At 38.3% G+C, this 21,896-nt stretch overlaps 3 protein-coding genes and 1 pseudogene across 4 annotated transcripts; 3 read left to right on the plus strand and 1 right to left on the minus strand.

Moving 5' to 3' along the window:
• The first annotated feature begins 918 nt into the window (after positions 1 to 918).
• On the plus strand, positions 919 to 2,413 carry LOC111327421 (neuropeptide FF receptor 2-like). The gene has a single exon (XM_022931601.2). It carries the CDS (start codon positions 1,030 to 1,032, stop codon positions 2,203 to 2,205), a length of 1,176 nt encoding a protein of 391 aa, XP_022787336.2. The 5' UTR covers positions 919 to 1,029; the 3' UTR covers positions 2,206 to 2,413.
• Positions 2,414 to 2,523: 110 nt separating this feature from the next.
• LOC148722772 (rhodopsin, GQ-coupled-like) lies at positions 2,524 to 4,085 on the plus strand (annotated as a pseudogene).
• A 3,172-nt stretch (positions 4,086 to 7,257) lies between these two features.
• LOC111327920 (uncharacterized) lies at positions 7,258 to 14,802 on the minus strand. 2 transcript variants are annotated; one of them, XM_088734240.1, is made up of 7 exons: positions 14,371 to 14,802; positions 10,808 to 11,100; positions 10,003 to 10,117; positions 9,637 to 9,759; positions 9,261 to 9,383; positions 8,592 to 8,714; positions 7,258 to 8,055 (listed from the first exon to the last, which is right to left on the minus strand). In XM_088734240.1, exons 1-7 carry the CDS (start codon positions 14,567 to 14,569, stop codon positions 7,439 to 7,441), a joined length of 1,593 nt encoding a protein of 530 aa, XP_088590366.1. In that variant the 5' UTR covers positions 14,570 to 14,802; the 3' UTR covers positions 7,258 to 7,438. The 2 variants fall into 2 exon arrangements, with proteins under 2 accessions (XP_088590366.1, XP_088590367.1); XM_088734241.1 differs by lacking the exon at positions 14,371 to 14,802 and adding an exon at positions 12,274 to 12,407.
• Positions 14,803 to 17,979: 3,177 nt separating this feature from the next.
• LOC111327750 (dopamine receptor 4-like) lies at positions 17,980 to 19,832 on the plus strand. Its single transcript, XM_022932016.2, has one exon. The coding sequence runs from the start codon at positions 18,184 to 18,186 to the stop codon at positions 19,522 to 19,524; it is 1,341 nt and encodes a 446-aa protein (XP_022787751.2). The 5' UTR covers positions 17,980 to 18,183; the 3' UTR covers positions 19,525 to 19,832.
• Positions 19,833 to 21,896: the final 2,064 nt, after the last annotated feature.

Raw genomic sequence — 21,896 nt, forward strand, 5'->3', positions numbered from 1 at the left:
GCTGACTCAGCCTTTGTATGTTCTTAATATGTTTTTTGGATTTAAGTTGGTCTCTGCCTGAACGTTCTTATAAAAGATGTTCTTATAAAAAAAAAAAAAAAAAAAAAGAGTGCATTGATTCTGGTTAGAGAATTTAAATTTCTGCTTTTTCCACCAAAATCGAAATACACTCTTTGTAACCTCAGTAGTGACATAATTGAAGCATAACTCCTTTAGCGAATTGAGATTCTTTCTTCCATACATGAATGTATCAAGGCACCAATGTCAAAGATTCTAACTTCAAATGGTTGTCAAAAGAAGTAATGAAATGATTGCTATTTCAAATGCAAATTGCGCTGATAAATTTCCTGCCGACAAATATGATTTATCTTGTACATGAAGTAAAGTATCTTCGCCTTAATGAGTGTCATCTGGGTGATTTGAAACAATGAATGTCTGAAGAAGCTATTGTATGTGTGATAATGCTGTTGAATGTTTTTTGAAATGCAAATGCCGCTTCTTTCGTGTAATTGTAGCTTGTTTTCGTCTTATTGAAAGTACATTTCCCTCAAGGAAACAGTGACACAAATAGACGGATAGTTTCTGTTAATGAAAAGAAAAAGGTTTACCATGCGCTGTGTTTAAACTTCTTTTCTTCCGTTTTTTTTTTTTTGTCTGTTTTTTTCCAAAAGCATTTATTCTTTCTACGAAATTTCTCTGATAATTCATGTTTTTAAAATGCGCAACAGGAATCATGATGTCGCGTCAGAAGTGGGTTATCTCTGCATTTGAACCACAGAAAAAAGATGACAGTCTTGTCGATCATATTACCATCCGTAATCAGCAATTTTCTCCTACAGATCCACATAGGATTTAACGTAACCTGAGAATAACTGATTATGATATGATATTCCAATAAAAATGATAAGAATGCACTTCGCTACAGGCACTATTTTGTTTTTTCCCTTTGCGTGATTTATCGCATCTGACGGTCTTGTGGTGAGCACTTGAGAGTTATTATACCGCGATTGAAATGTTTGATAACTTACAATGTCTACCAACTTTGTAAATGCGTCGAATTTAAGCTCCCAAAATCACAACTCCTCAGCAGATGAATTTGAGAAGGAAATTCAACGAAGTCAGATCGGTTCAGTGATCGCGTACTATGTTATGATAGTGCTCTCACTGGTGGGTAATACAGTGGTAATCAAGGCCATCAAAAGAATCGGAAGAAACTTACGACGGCAAGTGCATTATCTTTTTATTCTAAACCTTTCTGTGGCCGATCTTCTGTTCGCTTTAGAAATGGCACCCATGATCTATGTTCATATGCTCTCAGGAGGAACTTGGCATATTCGCGGTCGCTTCGGAGAGTTTCTCTGCCAATTTGACGTATTTTTGTCTGCAGTTTTAATTCTAACATCAAATCTGACGATTTTAGCCATCGCTGTGGAGATGTTTTTGGGGATATTTTTCCCTTTGAAGACGCTCATTTCGAAGAAAAGGGCGTATTTTATTATTGCCGCCACGTGGTTTGTAAGCGGCTGTTATGGCGCTCCGCTGTTTTCTTTTGCGCATCTCAAAGCACATGGCATCGGTGACGCAGTTTGCTTCGTCGGCATAACGAGCGAAGAGGTCGTGCAATGGTTTATATTTCAAACATTGCTGTTGGCGGCGGGATTTGTAATCACCTTAGCGTTGTATTCAACAATCGGTGTAAAACTATGGCTCCTCAAAGCACCTGGATTCCAATTTCACGAGGTACAGAGAAAGGGACGGGCGAAAAAAGCTAAAGCTGTCAAAATGTTAGCGATGTTGGTATTTATTTTCTATATTTCATTCATACCATTTTGGATTCTACAGCTGTCTCTTCACTTCGGCTTCTACGACAAACTCACACCGCACTACAGAACAATCTCAGCATTCTTGATGCTTTGTAACGGAACTGTGAACCCGGTCATTTACAGCGCGTACAACAAGGATATTCGGGATGAATTCAAATCCTTGATCACTTGTAAGCCACCGCCGGAACGCACGCGTAGTCTAATGGCTGTTTCCGCCAGAGCGATAAAGAGGAAAAAATATGAGGATTTAGAACATAGATCACCAGATCAACAGTTACCTACGAATGGTCTTGCTGTGAAAATTAGCAGCCATTCGACAGGAATGCGGCCAGTTGCTGGTAAAATAAACTTGGCTTGTAATTTTGAAGATACACCATTGTAATGTAAAATTCATTACCTCAACGAAAGTGAAATTAAAAGAATGACGTGACATTACTGAAGTCACGCGAACATTGAGACTTATGTCATGCGATCTTACTAGTCGCACGAATACAAACAAACCTTCATGTGAAATATTTTACTCAAAGATTGTTAACACTTTTTTGGACTAAAGGTAACTCATCCACTAAAACTCGGCGTTTTTCGTTTTATCTGTGTCCCTGATTTTTCTCTTGCCAAAACGTCTCAGGCTGCATGCGCGCATTCGAAATGCTCGCATAATTATAACATTCTTATTTCTTTCTTCGTTTGATTGCTTTTGCATGTCTATGTGTGCTTTCTTTGCTTTTTGTTTTGTTTTGTTTTGTTTTTGCGTTTATTTTCATCATTCTGTTGTTGTTGTTTTTTTTTCTCTGACAAATGAGACGTTAGGAATCGTGAGTCAAGTGTTTGCCAAAACAGAATCGATATACATATATACGATTGGGAAAGGAATGTTGTTTTGTCGCGATGAAAAGTCCTCGTCATGTATTGCTTTCAGATGTAAAGAATGCCTGGATGTGTGGTGAAAACAATGTAGGAATCTGCACGTTCCTCTGATCGTTTTTTATATAGGATTGCTTGGTTTTGTGCCGGTGACCAAGTTTGCTCTTACGGCTTGCGGAAATTTTCATTTTTGCTCATAAAGAAATGACAAACATGTCATAATTCTATCTAACCCCGGTCTGCCCACCGTCTCGTTGTGTCAATGAAATTCCATTTATGAACATATTAAAAACTTTCACGGTTAAAACACCTGCACCTTAAAAGCTTCGAGGGCCTCAAATAATTTTTGGTTAACGAAAGTTTTGTGAAAGTGCTGGAATGGCAACACCGTCTTTTGTGTTACCTGTCCGATCTCAAACACCAACCTTTTTCGAGGTCTCGTTGGCCGCTTTGATTTTCATATGCGCTGTTTTAGGAAACATCATCATCATCATCATCATCATCGTCATCATCGTCTGCTTTGCGATATACAAGAAGAGGAACCTCCATATCATTCCTAATGCGATTTTCGTGAACCTTGCCGCATCGAACTTGATGCACTGTGGCAGCTACCAATGTTGATCGTTACCATCATCAGAGGAGATTGGAGGTTTGCAGAGAAGCTCTATGATATTTATGCTTCCCTCAACGTTGCTTTGTTTGCCATCAGCCTTTTCAAACTACAATCAGCGTGAATCGGTATCTTAAGATAGTCAAACCTAACAGGTATAAAAATTTGTTTTTCAAGAAGTCTGTTTTCTTTATGATCGTGTTGATATGGTGTTTGGCGATTTTGTTGTGCAGCGGACCCTTTTAGGAGGGGGACAGTATCAGTTTATCCTGTACAAGGCACTCTGCTCGATCTCGGAAAAACTCACACCTCTTTCCGTATCACCAGTTCTGTGGTAGTTTTTTTGTTACATTCTTGTCATCATTGGCTGCTACATCAAAATCACGTAAGTTGATCGTCGCCACAGAAGAAGAATCGCTATACAAAACAACAAGTCCCAAGGCGAGGACCCAAAACATTTGTCATGTCCAGAGCCCACCAGGGCCACAAGTGAACCTCACGTAACTGAACTCAGAGGAGAGGATGTCCATATCACTCGTACCGTTTCAGTGATAGTGTTCCTTTTCTGCTTGAGCTGGGTCCCAAATGTCACCCTTGACATTCTCGTATTATGTGGCGTTCACGTGTCTCGTGAAGTGCTCATATGGAACGCCAGGACTGTCTTATGTCAAGTTTCTTTATTATAAGTTATGCTTTTGTCGTTATATGCAGTACAATTATCGTTACATGCAGTACGATTGTCGTTATATGCAGTACCATTGTCGTTATATGCAGTACGATTGTCGTTATATGCAGTACGATTGTCGTTATATGCAGTACGATTGTCGTTGTATGCAGTACGATTGTCGTTATATGCAGTGCGTTAGTCGTTATATGCGGTGCGTTTGTCCTTATATGCAGTACGTTTGTCGTTATATGCAGTAGGTTTGTCGTTATATACAGTGCGATTGTTGTTATATGCAGTACGTTTGTCGTTATATGCAGTACGTTTGTCGTTATATCCAGTCCGTTTATCGTTATATGCAGTACGTATGTCGTTATATCGAGCTGTTGTTATGATCTACCCACAATTCAAATCACTCTTATCGGAGCCTGACGCCGCCATTTTGTTTGTTTTCGCGGGAAAGTTGAAAGCTAAAAAAGCTAAATGGAGGGCAAAATGGTTCGATGGCCAGCATCCTCAAACGACTAAAGTTAGGTCATTGAACGGAAATCTTCCAAAGGGAAAAATCACTCCATATATAGTTTCACATTTATCCGTGCATGAAATGAGTCAATTAGGTGTGAATAACAGGGAAAACATGATGAAGTTACGAATGGAATGCTCAACTTTCGGAAACCATACGCCTCAGAGAGACGTTTTGGGCTGTGGAGCTCCTTCGTTCAATATCCCAAAGTCCGTGGTTGAGTATCATTTACAAGAAGGATTCGAGATCAAAGATATTGCATAGTATGTTGTCCGTGCTTAGATGGCAGTTGGGTGCCTACAAGGTTGGCCCCAGATTGTATAGGTCCAGAAGCTGATGCTTCCAGAGATGGCACTTTAATGTCTGCAAGGTTAGTCCCAGTTACTGCATGGGTAGTATCAGATGCTGTACCAGATGGCACTTGGCTACTTCCAGGGGAAACCCTGAGTGGAGCAGGGGTGTCTAGAGATGCACCCTCAGGTGTAGCAAAGGGGGCCACCCCTGAGAGCGTAAGATGGCAGGTTGGCAGGTGATGTCCAGCATCAACCACTTCCTCGTCAAAACTAGGTGATGACTCAGCAATATCCTCAGTGGGATCGCCATAAAAAAGGTTGCAGGAATATTCAAGTAAGTGGGCCCTGAGTTCATCTACTGGAAAATCACGTTGGCACCACATGCATGTCTCCTTCAGTTTGCACCCTAGGGAGTTTTGTTGGGTAGATTTGGTTCGCAAACTTTTATGAATAGGCCTCAAGTAGATCTTGGTTTGTGAGCTGAAAACAGACTTCAATTCTTTCACGGACCAAGTGGTCTTGACCACGGTTAGATCTCGTGCATTTGACGAACAACTAAGGATCTCAAACCCCTTCGCTTCCTTCAGTCGCGGAAAGTCCGTTGGCTCTCCATTATCATCCAATATGTCGCTTGTCAGCTTTTCTTAGTTAACTTCTACTTCACTGTCATCTACAAAGAAACGAATTTTTTTCAGCCGTAAACCAGCTTGTTGAGGGACCTGTTTTTCAGCTGAAGAAGGTGCTCTGCATGCGTGCCGATCCGCCAAACAAACGAACTGTCCTGTCTATGTTCGTTTGGAACCTTTCTTCGTTTGGCCGGCTCTCCCAGCATTAGCACTTCGACCACGGTTAGCGCCACTCTGATTATATGGGCGGAAGAGCAGCCTCTCCTCTTCTCCCTTACTTGCTCCGCAGCAGATGCACTCGACCCGGATGCATCGCGATCAAAAGAATCGACATCGTTTGAGTCCCCAATGCAGTCTACGGGTCCCCTGCACAGTTGTTTCATACGAATTCGATCGTCCATGGTCGCAACCCCTAGGCGAATTAGAGCACTTTCCGACATGGCCAATACGACATGTGGATCCACTTTTTCATCGTTGAATCTTTCTAAAAGGGTATTAAGCCCCAATTGCTCAATGATGGCTTCCATAATAGCCTTCTTTTTTCGATTTTCCCGCGAAAACAAACTTGGCGGCGTCACGGTGCGAAGAGCTTGGATCCGATGCGCGTGTTTTGCATTGTAGGTAGATCATAACAACGATTTGATATAAAAACAAAAGTACTGCATAAACGTCAATCGTACTGCACATAACGACAAACGCACTGCATATAACGACAATCTTGCTGCATATAACGACAAAAGTACTGCATCTAACGACAATCGAACTGCATATAACATCAAACGTAGTGCACGCGCATATTACGACAAACGCACTGCACATAACGACAAACGCACTGCATATAATGACAATCGAACTGCATATAACGACAAACGTACTGCACATAACGACAAAAGCATAGCTTATAATAAAGAAAATTGACATAAGACAGTCCTGGCGTTCCATATGCGCATGTTTGGCGTTTATATGACGTTTCTCGATCTCGTCATTAATCCAATGAAGTATGGGGTAAGAAATAGAGGAGTTCGGAACATGATAAAACGTTTCATTTGGCATGAACAGAACAATTCCAATTCTGATTTTGCTGAACATGTTCATGTCACACATATTAGAAAATTGACACAAACTACCGGTAATTTTTATACGAACGGTTGTAAGCAAGTTTTGACACAAGGTAATTTAGTTGTCAGAGTGATACGAACAGTAGGTCAACATAACTATAAACTCAGAAACAAATAAAACTCTCAAATCAGATACATTGTGGTTGGTTTGTATCGGCATATTTACTATCGTTTTAATGGCACAAGGTCTATTCATCTGGCTATACTATTTTAACAAAGCTATAAAATGAAAGAAGGTAAACAACAAAGTCAGTTCAAGATTTTGACAGCAATAGAAAAGGAAAAAGATGAGCTATTCTGGTGATATGAATCACTCTTTTAATTATTCATTGATCGTCAGTCGATAAAAAGTTGAACTGTCCTTTCCCACATCTTGCAATTCTAAACGACTTTTACAATTTCACAAATAGATTTCATGTTACCACAGTTGGAAAACATAGAATCTATTTATTTGATACGATAAAATGCTGTTCATGGTGACATCATCTATGCGTTTGTCCCCAAATAGATTATAAGTAAGAACCAATCAAATTGTGTTTAGAATCGTATTGTTGAATAAAATCTCACTTTTAATCGGTTAACGAAGCGAGGTATTTAGCGTGGAATTGCGAGTTGAAAACGAGGCTAAGTGATATTGTTTCGCATCTACGTATAAATAACAACTACAAGTAATGCTGTTTTCTTTTTTCTTTTTTTTCTTTTTTTTCATTCAATAATACAAGTCAAGGAAAATCCATTACTTGATTCATGAATTCCGCGTTAAATTGCACTTGAAAACTGATATCGCACTTATCACTTCGCGATTCATGCGATAATGGTTTTCGCGTGCAATTTAATGCGTAATTCCCTCGTCAAGTAATGAATTTTCCTATAGAATTTAGAAAGCTTATAAGAGAAAAAAGAGTGAACTCATCATTTTAACGAATCCACAAGTTCAGTGCGTAGGACTGGGACGGGGCATGATCCGCGTTATAACCAAAGTCATATTCATTTGTGCCACCATCTTCAAAAGAAGCAGCATCAGCTTCTGTGATTCCAATCCCGTGATCTGCACGTGAACAGCTACTTCCTCCTCCACCAATCATCATCACTGCTCCATCACCAGAACTCCAATCACACCAGAAGCCGATGATGTTAGCGCTTTGGATGTTTCCACTGCACTCAGCCTGTTGAAACCCGTCTGTTGACTTGTATTGTCCGCCATATTGAATCAAACAGTTCCCTAGACACTGATCACTGGCCCAAACTTTGCCGTTTCTATAGTCACCATAACTTTTGAGTTTAGATCGGAATGTTTGTCCGGCCAGACAGTTACCTGTGGTCTGTAACAGGGGAATGTGATTGGCGTCGTCACTACGTGTAACTTTAAGCTCATTTCCGCTGGTCAACCAAAAGGCGGTTGAGATCATGTCAGCGTTTGCAGAAGTGCTACTTGTTGTTCCCATGGCAACTTGTTTGTCGTACCACCAATAGCCGTTATCAGCCATCCAGTTCTTGGCGTCTTTGTTAGAGAATCGAGCGATCAGAGTCCATCCTACATTGTTGGTTGTAAAATTATAAAAAAGGAACTATCATCGACTCTCTTTACTTAGAAATAGTCAGAAAGAAATTCCAAATCGAAAAGGCTGAAATTGATTGGGAATCTAGCTGCGAAATATTTGAGAAAAATAGCAGCTGATTGTAAAGCACCTAAATAGAGCAGCAATGTATATATGCTATAGAAGTAATGTTATTATTATTACTATGAACTTAAACAGGTGAGGTCTCAGGCTTCCCTAAAAAACCTCTCTCAACCTTAGAATTTGGAAGTAAAGACTTTTACGCTTGTAAGCTGGTTACTGCACTGGTTTGTACAATTTGAATTTAATTGGCTTTACAGAGGAATGAATGCTTTTTTGACTACTTATAGCTGGTAAGTATAGGACGCTCCATGACAGAGCAACCAATCAGAGATGAGCAGAATCACCTCTTGACTGACCTGGTCCAATCAGAATCAAGGACGTGCGATGGTGTATGTGTGAAGTCACCTCTGTTTTAAATTCATTTCTATATTCTAGTTGGAATAAGTACCTGTACATGTTTTTCCATTCCCAGTAAATCCAGTTTTACAGGAACAGCTATGAGAACCGTATGTATTCTGGCAGCCGGCGTTGACATCGCAAACTTGAATGGAACCACCACATTCGTCAATATCTGTAGGAAAAATAAAAGACCAAACAAACAAAAGCCAAGTTATAATGTTTTAGGGGATTTTTTGGGAGGGTTAACTACACAAATCCGTAGTACCGTAAATCCTCTATTAAGTTAAGCCACCCCTCTAGTAAGGCACCCCCCCTCTAAAAGGAAGAGGAAGAAATTTACTAAGCCCCCCTCTTTTAAGCCACCCCCTCCAATAAGCCCCACCTCTTTAGAGGAAGAAATTTGAGAAAAAAATGTAAAATGAGAACAATTTTTGAATAAATACGGTACATCATATCTTATTGAATCCTGTTAGTGAACATCGGGTTAAATTAATAAGCACCCCCCTCTATGAAGCCCCCCCCCCCTCTAATCCGCCATCCTCCAAAGTACCTGAAATGAATAAGCCCCCAGGGAGCTTATTAGGGGATTTACTGTATATAAAAATCAGCAAATTAGTAAAATTAGCTAATATTTAAAAAGTTATTATCAACTGACAGACTGATTGATTCTAAAAGGAAAGAATTGAGCATCGAATTATATTCGATACAGTTTACAGACCTACGCATGTTTTTCCATCCCCGGAAAATCCAGTTTTACAGGAACACTGATACGAACCATAAGTGTTGTGACAATTGGCGTTCACATCACAGACGCGAATGAGGGAACTGCATTCGTCAGTATCTGTAGGAAAGTAAATCGACCAAGTTATTAGAGACAATGTGGAAGAGAAATCCATTGAATTAATGTCATAGCTTGCATTAACAGATTTAAAGTCGAGTGACAAAGTTTCAGGGAATTGTTGGTGGTGTAACCCCCCAAAATCAGTAGTGCCTGCAAACTATGGTAAATTCCACAGAGATTTAAAAAGTTTTTATTACTAACGAACTGATTTAATAAACAAAATCAAATTGAAGACGATATATGGTTTACTGACCTTTACAAGTTTTTCCATTCCCTGCGAATCCAGTTTTACAGGAACAGCGATAGGAGCCAAAAGTGTTCACACAGTTGGCGTTGACATCGCAAACCCTAATGGAACTACTACATTCGTCAATATCTGAAAGCAGAAAAATATGCTGTATTGACACTCTGATAGTCAATGCAATCTGCTGATGAGTAAAAGGTTCCGTTAGTTTACTGAGCGTTCAAGCTGGCCTCGATTTTGTCCAACCGCTGAAGATTTGAAATATTTGAGGAGTCGAAAATGACTCAGCATTTCATTCCCCCACCGAAGGGGAAAATTTATAGCGTGAATAAAGCGAGGAACAGCAAATTAAACGCTAAAATGAAGATGAGGTACCCGTATCACAATGCTTCCCTGTGTAGCCTTTCACACAAACACACACATAGCTGTTCCTCTCGTATTGTGCAGCGCATGTCCCATCGTTTAAACACGGACAACTGATGCAGGATGACTGAAAAAATAAATGAATAAAATGGTATGTAAATTGATAGATAAATGTAAAAATTAAGAATGACACACACTTCGCCTCTTCCCTTCCTCCTCTAATTTTCCCTCGTTTGGAACCCTGAAACAAAATTAGTCCCATTATTATGAATTGTGAATTTTGTTTTGTCTGAGTATTGTTTCAGCTGGGGTCCGTTTCTCGTAGGTCGGTCCTGCAGGGGCCCGTTTCTCGAAAGTCCCGGTAACTTAACGGGCCCGAAGCCATCTTTCAAAATAAAAATTTAAAAGATGGGAAAGCAGGTTATGACATCCAAACCAGTCCTTTTTGTTTCTTTAGCTGATAGTTTTATTGTTTCATTTCAAAACTTTTGAAATTCCCATCTTGAATGAAAACAGAACAGCTTTACGGGCCCGTTAAGTTAGCGGGACTTTCGAGAAACGGGCCCCAGGTAGTTTAGCGCGCCCGTAAAGTTGTTCTGTTTTCATTTCAACAAAATGAAACCAATCAGGGTGCAAGAAACTGCTTCTCTGTTCAGAAAAATGTGGCTTCGGGCTTGTTACGTCACCAGGACTTTCGAGAAACTGGTCCTAGGGACGGTGATGAAAGCCGTGAATAAACGGTATTGTTCCTTTTTAAGCCTGTTAAGCCAAACATAGCTCAAAAGGATTGATGTAAAGTTTTGCATCTATCACTCACCATGATACTATAATGATGGAAAATCGAGCTGTATACAAACTTGTCCGAGTTGTTGTACATGTCCGATGGAAGAAGTTCACACAGCAATTTCCCGATCACATCATGGAATATAACAACGTTGAAGGAGAAACATGAAGGTGTATTGACACAAGCAAGTCCACACTCACTGCCTTTCATTACGTAATCCGAACCAATACTAGTGATGTTCAAGTAAGAAAACTTGTGAGCCTTAAATTTGGCATAAGCCACTCCCTGGTTCAGCGCTCTACCGCGTACAACGGCGACTTTTGCTTCTAAGAAGAGGAACAAAATCGAAATCTCAAGTGAATACTTTTGGACCGGTCATTATTCAAAACTTGTCTGATCCCTCTCAAGGATTTGTAGTAATCTAATTACCCCCCTTTATAGAAGCACGTTTGGTACAAATGTTGAGGGGTTTTACCACTCGCTTGGCAAATTAACAAGAGGTACTGAGACTCTGTAATTTTCTTCTTTATTCTCCTATACTGCTGCTTCTACTTCAGCTAATTTTCTCTCTCTCTTGTTCCACTGCTTATTTCTACTACTTTCAGCAAGGAGTGCTCCAGTATTAAATACAAAAATCACAGACATGTTTGGGTTAGCTAACCGTGGGAACTTCCAAAACAGGATGTTCAGTGTGGGTAAAACTCAAGGTCAGTTTTACCAACTCAAACATGACCACCTAGCAAACTAGTTATCTTCAACCATAACAAAGGATTAAAATGTCTAGCACGGTAAGTGCTGAGCCAAGTTCAAGCACACACTAAAAATAAATGATCAAAACTATAGATTCATCAAAATAGCACGTAGGGGCGAAAAGGCGAGACTTAATAAAACAAAAGGTAAACCTAAAAATGCTTGAAATAACGAGCCTTGAAAACGCTCTACAACACAAATATAGCTAGGTTCCCACTGTAAGGAAAATTTCTGCATAATAAAACGGCCGACATTTCTAAGATAATGACCGCGGTACTGACTTGAAATTCTGAGGGTTACATATTCTATCTGCCCTAGTTTTCTTATCAGAACGGAATTGATCCGGGTTACCAACTTTAAACTACTAATTTCTTTTTGGCAGAAAAAACTCGATTAAAATCACCTTTGGAAATATCATGTCAAATACTTTCCTTGAAGTTCGCATATTTCAGCGACAAGTAAAGAAAAAGGCCCTGGCAGGTAGACATATGGCATGTCCTGAAAGTGCCACTGAAACGAAATTTTCGTATCTGAGATTTTTGCATGATTATAAAGTTTGAACCTTACTAACAAGCGCTAATTAGCCCACGATAATCAGCGTGTTTCAAACCGCTAAATTATGAAAAAATCTCAGATATGAAAATTTCGTTTCAGTGGCACTAGATACTGTACAAGTAAGGATTGATTGTTATACCATCTAGATACAAAAGTGTTTCTACTAAATACTGAATTGTTAATAGCTACTTAACCTTGATTTTCATCGAAGCAGCAATGAAGCCACCATTCCAACAGAGCAAAAAGAAACGTTGCAAGAAGCATGGTGAAATGCAGGCTTTCAGTCGAAGATACCTCAGACACAAATAGTTTGAAAGAAATATTCCAGGAAAAAACAACCGCATGAAACAGGTGAAACGGAAACTTGAATTTGCTCTTTGATTAGTTATCATACTTTATTTATGCCTCTTGTCGTGAATAATCAAGGATAAAGCATGTTACGTTCTTTGGCCCATTTTTTATTTCATTATTTTCTGAGTTGTAATGGGAATTTTTTCTCACCGATCACCTTAGGCATTCAGCTTGGATGATCACGAACGGTAGATACGGTCAAAAGAACGAACTTTGTTAACTTTGTTCATCAAAAGAGAATATTAAACAAAAAAAAAACTATAAGGAGCTTTAAAAAGATTGGGTGCAGTTATAATTATAAATAGTTGTAACACTAGCATTTTGAGCTACGATGGATGAATAGAGACAATCTTGTTTTGGCAAATGGTAATGGTGGTAATGGTAATGGTTTATTAGATATGAATTCGGCACTAAAAGGAAATACTTCATATTTACAAGAAATTACAAAAAATATTTACAAATTAAATGAGACTGTATAAATAAAAATTGATAAAGAACTTCTTTATCAGTTCACGCTTGTTTCGAACAATCACGATATCCATTCGTTCATACAAAAACAAAACCCATGGTGCTGAGAGACCAGGTGATCTCTGACTTAATGTTTATGATTTGAATGAAATTAAGATAAAGGACCAATTTTGAAGGATAGATAACTTCCGAAAGGCCTTGGTTACTATAGAGTAATTTCCAATCGAGTGTCGAGATAATTAAGGAATAACACATGACAGAATTGCCTTTGATTTTTTTCGCTGCATTTTTAGATAGGAAACACGTTTCTCATTCTCAATCAATCGAACGCAAAATTCAGTAGAGTCAACCATGACTTGCTCAAGCAACTTTTCATACAACAGGGCAGTTAAACAATTTTTTCTTTGAGGTCTCCCTGTTCCTTACAATGTTTTGCTGTTTTGAATTGGCTGCAAATAGGGAACTTTAATTTTTTTTCCCGACAGAAGACGTTGCTTGAAAGAGGTTGTCGCATCGGGAGGGTGAAGTGTAATTAATAGAGTCATTCTTTAACTTCTCAGGCGAGGAATGGTTGATTATATAAACTATGGTAGATTTAAACAGAGAATGATAACACTCAGTTAACTGTACATTATTGGTTCACCGTGTTAACGTCGAGTTGAAACTGAAACGGGCCGTCAAGTTTTTTTGTTATCTATTGACCGCATCAGTCGCCGTGATTATGCAATACAGCACTGTCTCTCTTTTGTCGCAACTTATCAACGGTAAAAGTAGATTGTTACAAAATAACTGAGATGTTATAAGCGCCCTGAGTGGTCAGAAATTAAACCTAGCGTTTATTGAACCGGTAAACCCAAAGTTATTTCATAAAAGCAATAGATCGCACGTAGTGACCCCGCACGCGGGATGTTGGAAAAACAACGTGTTTTCCCATTTTTCAGTGATGACATTACGCCTGTAAAGCCATAGAAAGTGTGGTCTAAGATAATGACCGCGGTACTGACTTGAAATTCTGAGGGTTACATATTCTATCTGCCCTAGTTTTCTTATCAGAACGGAATTGATCCGGTTTACCAACTTTAAACTACTAATTTCTTTTTGGCAGAAAAAACTCGATTGAAATCACCTTTGGAAATATCATGTCAAATACTTTCCTTGAAGTTCGCATATTTCAGCGACAAGTAAAGAAAAAGGCCCTGGCAAGTAGACATATGGCATGTCCTGAAAGTGCCACTGAAACGAAATTTTCGTATCTGAGATTTTTGCATGATTATAAAGTTTGAAGCTTACTAACAAGCGCTAATTAGCCCACGATAATCAGCGTGTTTCAAACCGCTAAATTATGAAAAAATCTCAGATATGAAAATTTCGTTTCAGTGGCACTAGATACTGTACAAGTAAGGATTGATTGTTATACCATCTAGATACAAAAGCGTTTCTACTAAATATTGAATTGTTAATAGCTACTTAACCTTGATTTTCACCGAAGCAGCAATGAAGCCACCATTCCAACAGAGCAAAAAAGAAACGTTGCAAGAAGCATGGTGAAATGCAGGCTTTCAGTCGAAGATACCTCAGACACAAATAGTTTGAAAGAAATATTCCAGGAAAAAACAACCGCATGAAACAGGTGAAACGGAAACTCGAATTTGCTCTTTGATTAGTTATCATACTTTATTTATGCCTCTTGTGGTGAATAATTAAGGATAAAGCATGTTACGTTCTTTGGCCCATTTTTTATTTCATTATTTTCTGAGTTGTAATGGGAATTTTTTCTCACCGATCACCTTAGGCATTCAGCTTGGATGATCACGAACGGTAGATACGGTCAAAAGAACGAACTTTGTTAACTTTGTTCATCAAAAGAGAATATTAAACAAAAAAAAAAACTATAAGGAGCTTTAAAAAGATTGGGTGCAGTTATAATTATAAATAGTTGTAACACTAGCATTTTGAGCTACGATGGATGAATAGAGACAATCTTGTTTTGGCAAATGGTAATGGTGGTAATGGTAATGGTTTATTAGATATGAATTCGGCACTAAAATGAAATACTTCATATTTACAAGAAATTACAAAAAATATTTACAAATTAAATGAGACTGTATAAATAAAAATTGATAAAGAACTTCTTTATCAGTTCACGCTTGTTTCGAACAATGACGATATCCATTCGTTCATACAAAAACAAAACCCATGGTGCTGAGAGACCAGGTGATCTCTGACTTAATATTTATGATTTGAATGAAATTAAGATAAAGGACCAATTTTGAAGGATAGATAACTTCCGAAAGGCCTTGGTTACTATAGAGTAATTTCCAATCGAGTGTCGAGATAATTAAGCAATAACACATGACAGAATTGCCTTTGATTTTTTTCGCTGCATTTTTAGATAGGAAACACGTTTCTCATTCTCAATCAATCGAATGCAAAATTCAGTAGAGTCAACCATGACTTGCTCAAGCAACTTTTCATACAACAGGGCAGTTAAACAATTTTTTCTTTGAGGTCTTCCTGTTCCTTACAATGTTTTGCTGTTTTGAATTGGCTGCAAATAGGGAACTTTAATTTTTTTTTTCCCGACAGAAGACGTTGCTTGAAAGAGGTTGTCGCATCGGGAGGGTGAAGTGTAATTAATAGAGTCATTCTTTAACTTCCCAGTCGAGGAATGGTTGATTATATAAACTATGGTAGATTTAAACAGAGAATGATAACACTCAGTTAACTGTACATTATTGGTTCACCATGTTAACGTCGGGTTGAAACTGAAACGGGCCGTCAAGTTTTTCGTTATCTATTGACCGCATCAGTCGCCGTGATTATGCAATACAGCACTGTCTCTCTTTTGTCGCAACTTATCAACGGTAAAAGTAGATTGTTACAAAATAACTGAGATGTTATAAGCGCCCTGAGTGGTCAGAAATTAAACTTAGCGTTTATTGAACCGGTAAACCCAAAGTTATTTCATAAAAGCAATAGATCGCACGTAGTGACCCCGCACGCGGGATGTTGGAAAAACAACGTGTTTTCCCATTTTTCAGTGACGACATTACGCCTGTAAAGCCATAGAAAGTGTGGTCTAATGCTCAAGTAAGTGTGTTAAATGTTGTAACAACATCAAATAGGCGAGAGGGAAACTTTAATTTTTTTTTTTATGATATTTTCTGTGCTGGAAATGCCGTAATAATTAAACGTTTTCCTTTTTCCATCTTGTGCTTCATTCCGTTTTGAAGGAATTTAATCGCCATGACCGCCAGAGGCATGCAGCTTACGCTAACAGCGTATGCATGAGAGAAAAGAGGGAACGCCAGTAATCGCAAATAACGACCATTTTCAGCAGCTCACCCCTGTTTCGGATAGTTAGGAAACATATATTTAGAAATGCTTATAATTGCTCACTCACCTGCCGGTGAATGATGGTTTGGCGATAAATTAAGTTCTACGTAGTTATGATACTTCAGAAAATCCACACGTGTGCTTTGTCCATAATTCAAGTTCTTTTTTATCTTTTTGTGTCCTTTATCTATCCATTTATTTAATTTGCTAATTATAAGTTTACACCTCTTGAAATTCTCTTTGAACTAGTCATAGACGTAAAAACATAGTCCTCTGTTAGATGTTATATGAAACAAGTTTATTATTGAAAAGAAAGTACCAATTTCATTCTCGTCTCATCAACATCACTAGTATCATTGGGTCTCCTTGCCCTCCCACAATCTTTACCAAGCATCTCACATAGTGCGACAGGTAGTGCTCTGTGATTGGCCCAGAAAACTCACGCCATCCTCTGGACCAATCAGAAGTAAATCGAAAACCACTCGCGATTTGTCATCTGCGTCTTCCCGCGCTTTTTGCAGTTTGCTGACTTTTCATGGAATTATCATTGGCTAGTGATGAAGTGAATCATTTTGGATTGGCCGTTGAGATCACATAGGTTTCGGTTTTACGACACTCAGTTGAAAACTTCTCCGTACAGCGGAGTGAAGCAGAACCCATTAACACCTGGATTACTTTCGAACCTCAAGTTAAAGAATAAAAGAGGCTATACCCAGTAACTAGGGCTACTTTCTCGTTGTGGTCTTTGGCGTTCCCAAGCAACGTACGTACAATATAACTAACGTAATCTTTACAACAAGTGCAGTGATTTAGATTCCTCAAAACTCCTTCCTTTATCGTTAGAACAAAATGGAACGGAACGGGAAAAGAAGAAACAGCATGACTGTTACCTTTTATCGATAGAACTCTAACTTACGGTGGAATCTCTTCTTTTTTTAAGCACAAATTCAGTACGCATGTCGTAAATAAACGAAAACATTCGTCAGCGTCAACTTAGTCGAATCAGTTATGTGTATATTGAAAACTAATAACATATAATACTTAAGCAAACCAGACTTCCTCGAAATGATTTCCGCAAGGACTAAATAATGCTTGCGTATGATGATTCCAATAAAGCGAGATTCGACCACTACAAACAAAAAGGAATTCTGTAATTCTGAAAAACCCAATTTGATTCCTTTCTTGTTTTCCTGGATCATTGATCGATTTACACGTTTTTAATAATTTCTGTAGGTTTTCTAACCATACTTGACAGTCCGTGCTTTTAAATTTGCGCGTGTGTTTACGAAAGGCACAAAAAGAAGTTGACAGTCATTTATAGCAATGAGAAGGCGGTTATTTTGCAGATCATCTGGCTTGCGAATATGTCTGTTGTAGATGTTGCTAGATGATATATGGAAATGAAAACATATTGGAAAATAAGTGCAATTATCTTGAAGGTTCCTGTCTGTCTGAAAATCCCTAATAACTTATTGTACATTAAAACGCGCAAATAAGTTTGTTTCCACAATCTTGTATTCTTTGTTAAAATAGACCTTTATTCATTAAGCGTGAAAAAATGAGATAGAAATTTAATTAAGAATACGCGTTGACAAGTCAGACCTTTTAAATAATACCAAAAATGGTAGTTTCCCTCATAAATACAGGATTTTTCAACAAAACTTAACTTTGTTTACTGGTGTTAAGTTTCATGGCCAGATGTAAATATTCATCACCACCCTACTGGGATACACATCTACGACCTCGTGGTGCTATTTTCGAGCGCAGGGCTCCTTTCGTCCTTAACTGCTCGTAACAATGATTGAGTAGGAGTATTTAGACCTCGATCTGTCATTCTCAAATGCTCAGATGTACCAGATTTTCCTTGGAAAAGCAAAGTCTTTGATATCATCCATATCGCCGACGTAAATCCCACAGTCACTTACTTTGGTGATAAATCAGCTCGGGTCATGATGGCGTCGACCGACATGAATTGCACCGCGAGCCCGTCGAAAAAAAATGGCATATTTCCTCCTTTAGATTATAGAACCACAACTCAAGTTTTCATCGAAGTGGCACTTGCTTCCACGATTCTTACATTGGCTGCTCTCGGGAATTTCCTGATGATTTTCGTCATGAACAGGAAGAAACAACTTCGAACCATACCCAACTTGTTTCTCATGAATTTATCTATCGGAAACTTTCTTCTTGCTGTCACAATTCTTCCTGTTTTTGTGTGGACTCTTCAGAGAGGAAAGTGGACTTTTAGCATGTTGTTCTGTGTTATTCAAGGGTATCAGACCTATCTTTTACTCGCCTTAACGTTATTCACTCTGACTGCAATAAGCCTAAGTCGTTACGTATTGGTCTGTTATCCCAACAGGTACCGGAAAACATTTGACAAAAGGCTTGTTCTGAAGATCCTCGGTTTTATTTGGGTCATCTGTACTTTGAGCAGTGCACCGCCACTTTTTGGATGGGGATATTACAGTTTCAACACGAGGACGGCTTTGTGCCACACAGACAACAGTAGTTATTCTTATAAAATCACCGCTAATACTTTCATGTTACTGGACATCATCATTGTAATCTTTTGTAATGTAAAAATCGTGAGAACGGTAAATGGTCATCGCAGAAGAATTTTAGAAAATGTGGTTACAAAGGAACTAAAAGAGGAAGAAAGCCAATTTAACATTGCAGGAGAAGCGGATACAAACACAAAACAAAGCAATAAATTATTCAAAGAATTGAGCTGTAATTCTCTTGATGGTCAGGGGTCTGAAAAGTTCCACGCAAATGTGCATCTGGGACTCTGTGAGGATCGTTCTGGGGTGGTAGCTGTGAAATTCGCTTTCTCGTCACAAAAACAGCGGTGTGTATTGAATGGGAGAAAAAGAGGTTTTAACACTAGAAATAAACTTGAAGGGACCGTTCATCTTCAACGAATCAACTATGTAGATCAATCAAATGCCGTCTGCCTAAGCAAGAATACTGCGCTTATGGAAAACGCAACGGAAAGCAAACATCAGCTGCAAACGAGAGAGTCACGCGGGGAAGATATTCATATAACACGAACCATCTCGCTGATTATTTTCGTGTTTTGTTTTTGCTGGCTGCCATGCTTTATCATGGACACTTTGGAGGCGTTCGGTGTTTTCCCGTCAAGAAATGTTCGAATGGCGGGAATTTACTTGATTTTTCTGGACAGTGTCGTATGTCCGTTTATTTACGGGGTACGAAACAGAAAAATAAGGAAAGCTGTAATGGAGATGCTAAGATGCGAGTGTTGCTGTCAATCGAAGGCTTTATAGATTTAATTATATTTGAAATCACCTGCATATGACACCATTAGCAAAGTGATCGATTATCAGAATTTGACGAGATTCAGGCCTGTAGACTCATGATAAAACATTGTTATGCATATGGTCTTTTTGTTTTTCAGTATATGGGAAAACTAGAGGATCAAAGCCAAGTGAGCTAAACGTTTATACGCTCTCTACACAAAGTTTGGTTAGCTGTGTTTGCATGTCTGTCAAACGCCTTCAATTGTTGATGGTGTTAATGAAAAAGCCTCGGTTTAGGTTTTCTGGTTATTATATCGGTTTTAGCACTTACCTTACATTTAATTGTTTTGGTGTCCAGTTTCTATCCCTCTGATTTTCTTATTTGTTACTCGAATTTTACGACTCAAATAAGCAATTTTTCGGATTTTGTCATTCGCCAGCTCGGTTTTTGGCCGTTTTACAGTCATCCGTGATTTTCTGTTCCCTTTTTTTTTTATGGAAATTTTTAGGCCTTATTCCGTTCTCTGATGAGGCTCAATCAATTATTAGACAAAACTGATCATGAATCGAATATGAAGAGATTCAGACCTCTAGACTCATAATAAACCATTCCCTATTATAGGTTTTTTTTCTGAGTATGCACAAACTAGAGGATCAATGCCAAGTCAGCTAAAAGCACTCTACACCTAGTTTGGTCAGCTGCGATTGCATGTCTGCTAGCTTTTTTGTTGGTTCTTGACGAAGAGGCAATCCTTCTTTAAGAATATTCGCTACACTTTTCTGTATCCAGGCTGTGTTAAGGCAACAACAAAACCGTCCCTGAGCTTTCTGTACCGACCATTTCACATTGAAATAAAAAGTCTTAACACAAATCATAGCGGTAAGTCTTACTTAATATAGCAAAATCCTTTCTGAAACTTTTGACTCGCAGAGTGATTAAAGATTAAATTCTGCATGCTTAAAATTACAAGACAATACTGCTCTGAGAAAGTAGAAACTGGTCAACTGAAGAGTGCCATCGATGTATCACGGTTTTTGTTTTTTTGTTTTGTTTTTTTTTTTTTAATGGTTCGGGAAACGTATCGAGGGACTGCTATAGGAGTAGTGAATAAAAAATCAGATCTTGCCAAGTAAGAGGCTTCAGACTCGAACATGAAACAGGCAAAGACACAAACAACAATCCCGAGTCATTAATAACTGGCCATGGACATCAACAAATGCAATTTTTGCAAACTTTATCTGCTTTGGTAAAAGCGCAAGCCAGACAACAGGCAATGATTTCATCAATGGAACTTTTTCTTTTTGTTTAATTCATTTGATTCTACTTTACGAAGGGAAATATATAAGGTTTTTTAAGTAAGTACTGGACCTAGTGCTTGTGCATCAAAGATAAGCTTGAAAAGGTTTCCTAAGTGATATAATTGCACATTCTGAATCGACAAGCTGTTTCTTTAGATACAATAAGATTAGTTTTAAAAGCCAATATTTTCAAGTGGTCTTCAGGCTAATAAAATTTGATTTAACTTGCGTTGGGTTGCTCTTTTTTTTTCCGAGATAAACGCGGTTTGCTTTGCATTTCCAAGACTTACCGATCCTTGTACACGGCGTGTGCTTCTAGAATCTTAATCAGCTTTAAACTGGAGGTCATATGTGCGCATGCGTCGCCTTTCCTTAGTTTTCAGTCTCTCAGGGAATATTTTGAGATCGTTTTTAAAATAGTCATTCTTTCATTCGCCATCGTTGGACATAGATTTGACTTGATTATACTTAAAAGCCTGATTGACTATCTATCGCTTGAAATTGAGATAATAAGAGGATCTGGAAGGTGTCCGAAACTTCAACTTATATTAGCAAACCAAATTTTTTTTAAAAAAATCGTGAAATTTCGATCATTCTTGTAACTTTTTTCTCTTGACAAAGATTCTTCTTTCAGAGCAAGAATTGCTCAAATTTGTTACAACTTATAACAACCATTTTTGATATTTTAATTTTTTCGTTTCGCTCTATTTCTGGATTTATCTGTTATTTTTCTTAATTTTTTATTTCTTTTTTTATTTCTTTTTTTTTGTATAATCTTTTTTTTTCCTCTGGCTCTCCTGTGGAATGATTAGCGAAATCTGCTTGTCAGACTGATTGAGATATCATCGTTGGATTTGCCTGGTTCTACTTATGAACAGCAAAAGCGAGACAAGTAAGAAAGCGGCATTATCATTGGTCAAGATCAGGAGCGAAAGAGAGACACCAGAGAATTATCCGTGAAATTGAAAAAAATCCTTTCATGAAAAATAAGATGTTAATCTAACTTGACGATATCGTTAAAAAAGATTAGCAGATCTTATTTGCGCACTTTTATCGCCATGGGAACAAAAAAAGCAATCAATTTCCCTCAGTCTTCGCCT

This window comes from Stylophora pistillata, chromosome 9 (assembly GCF_964205215.1).
Source record: "Stylophora pistillata chromosome 9, jaStyPist1.2, whole genome shotgun sequence".
NCBI lineage: Eukaryota > Metazoa > Cnidaria > Anthozoa > Scleractinia > Pocilloporidae > Stylophora > Stylophora pistillata.

Coding starts and splice junctions, on each gene's coding strand:
- LOC111327421 (XM_022931601.2), top strand. CDS start 1,030: ATGTCTACCAACTTTGTAAATGCGTCGAATTTAAGCTCCCAAAATCAC.
- LOC111327920 (XM_088734240.1), bottom strand. CDS start 14,569: ATGATAACTAATCAAAGAGCAAATTCGAGTTTCCGTTTCACCTGTTTC. Junction 10,118..10,807: donor TCCATCATTATAGTATCATG/GTGAGTGATAGA, acceptor TTATTTTTTCAG/TCATCCTGCATCAGTTGTCC. Junction 9,384..9,636: donor GAATGGAAAAACTTGTAAAG/GTCAGTAAACCA, acceptor ACTTTCCTACAG/ATACTGACGAATGCAGTTCC.
- LOC111327750 (XM_022932016.2), top strand. CDS start 18,184: ATGATGGCGTCGACCGACATGAATTGCACCGCGAGCCCGTCGAAAAAA.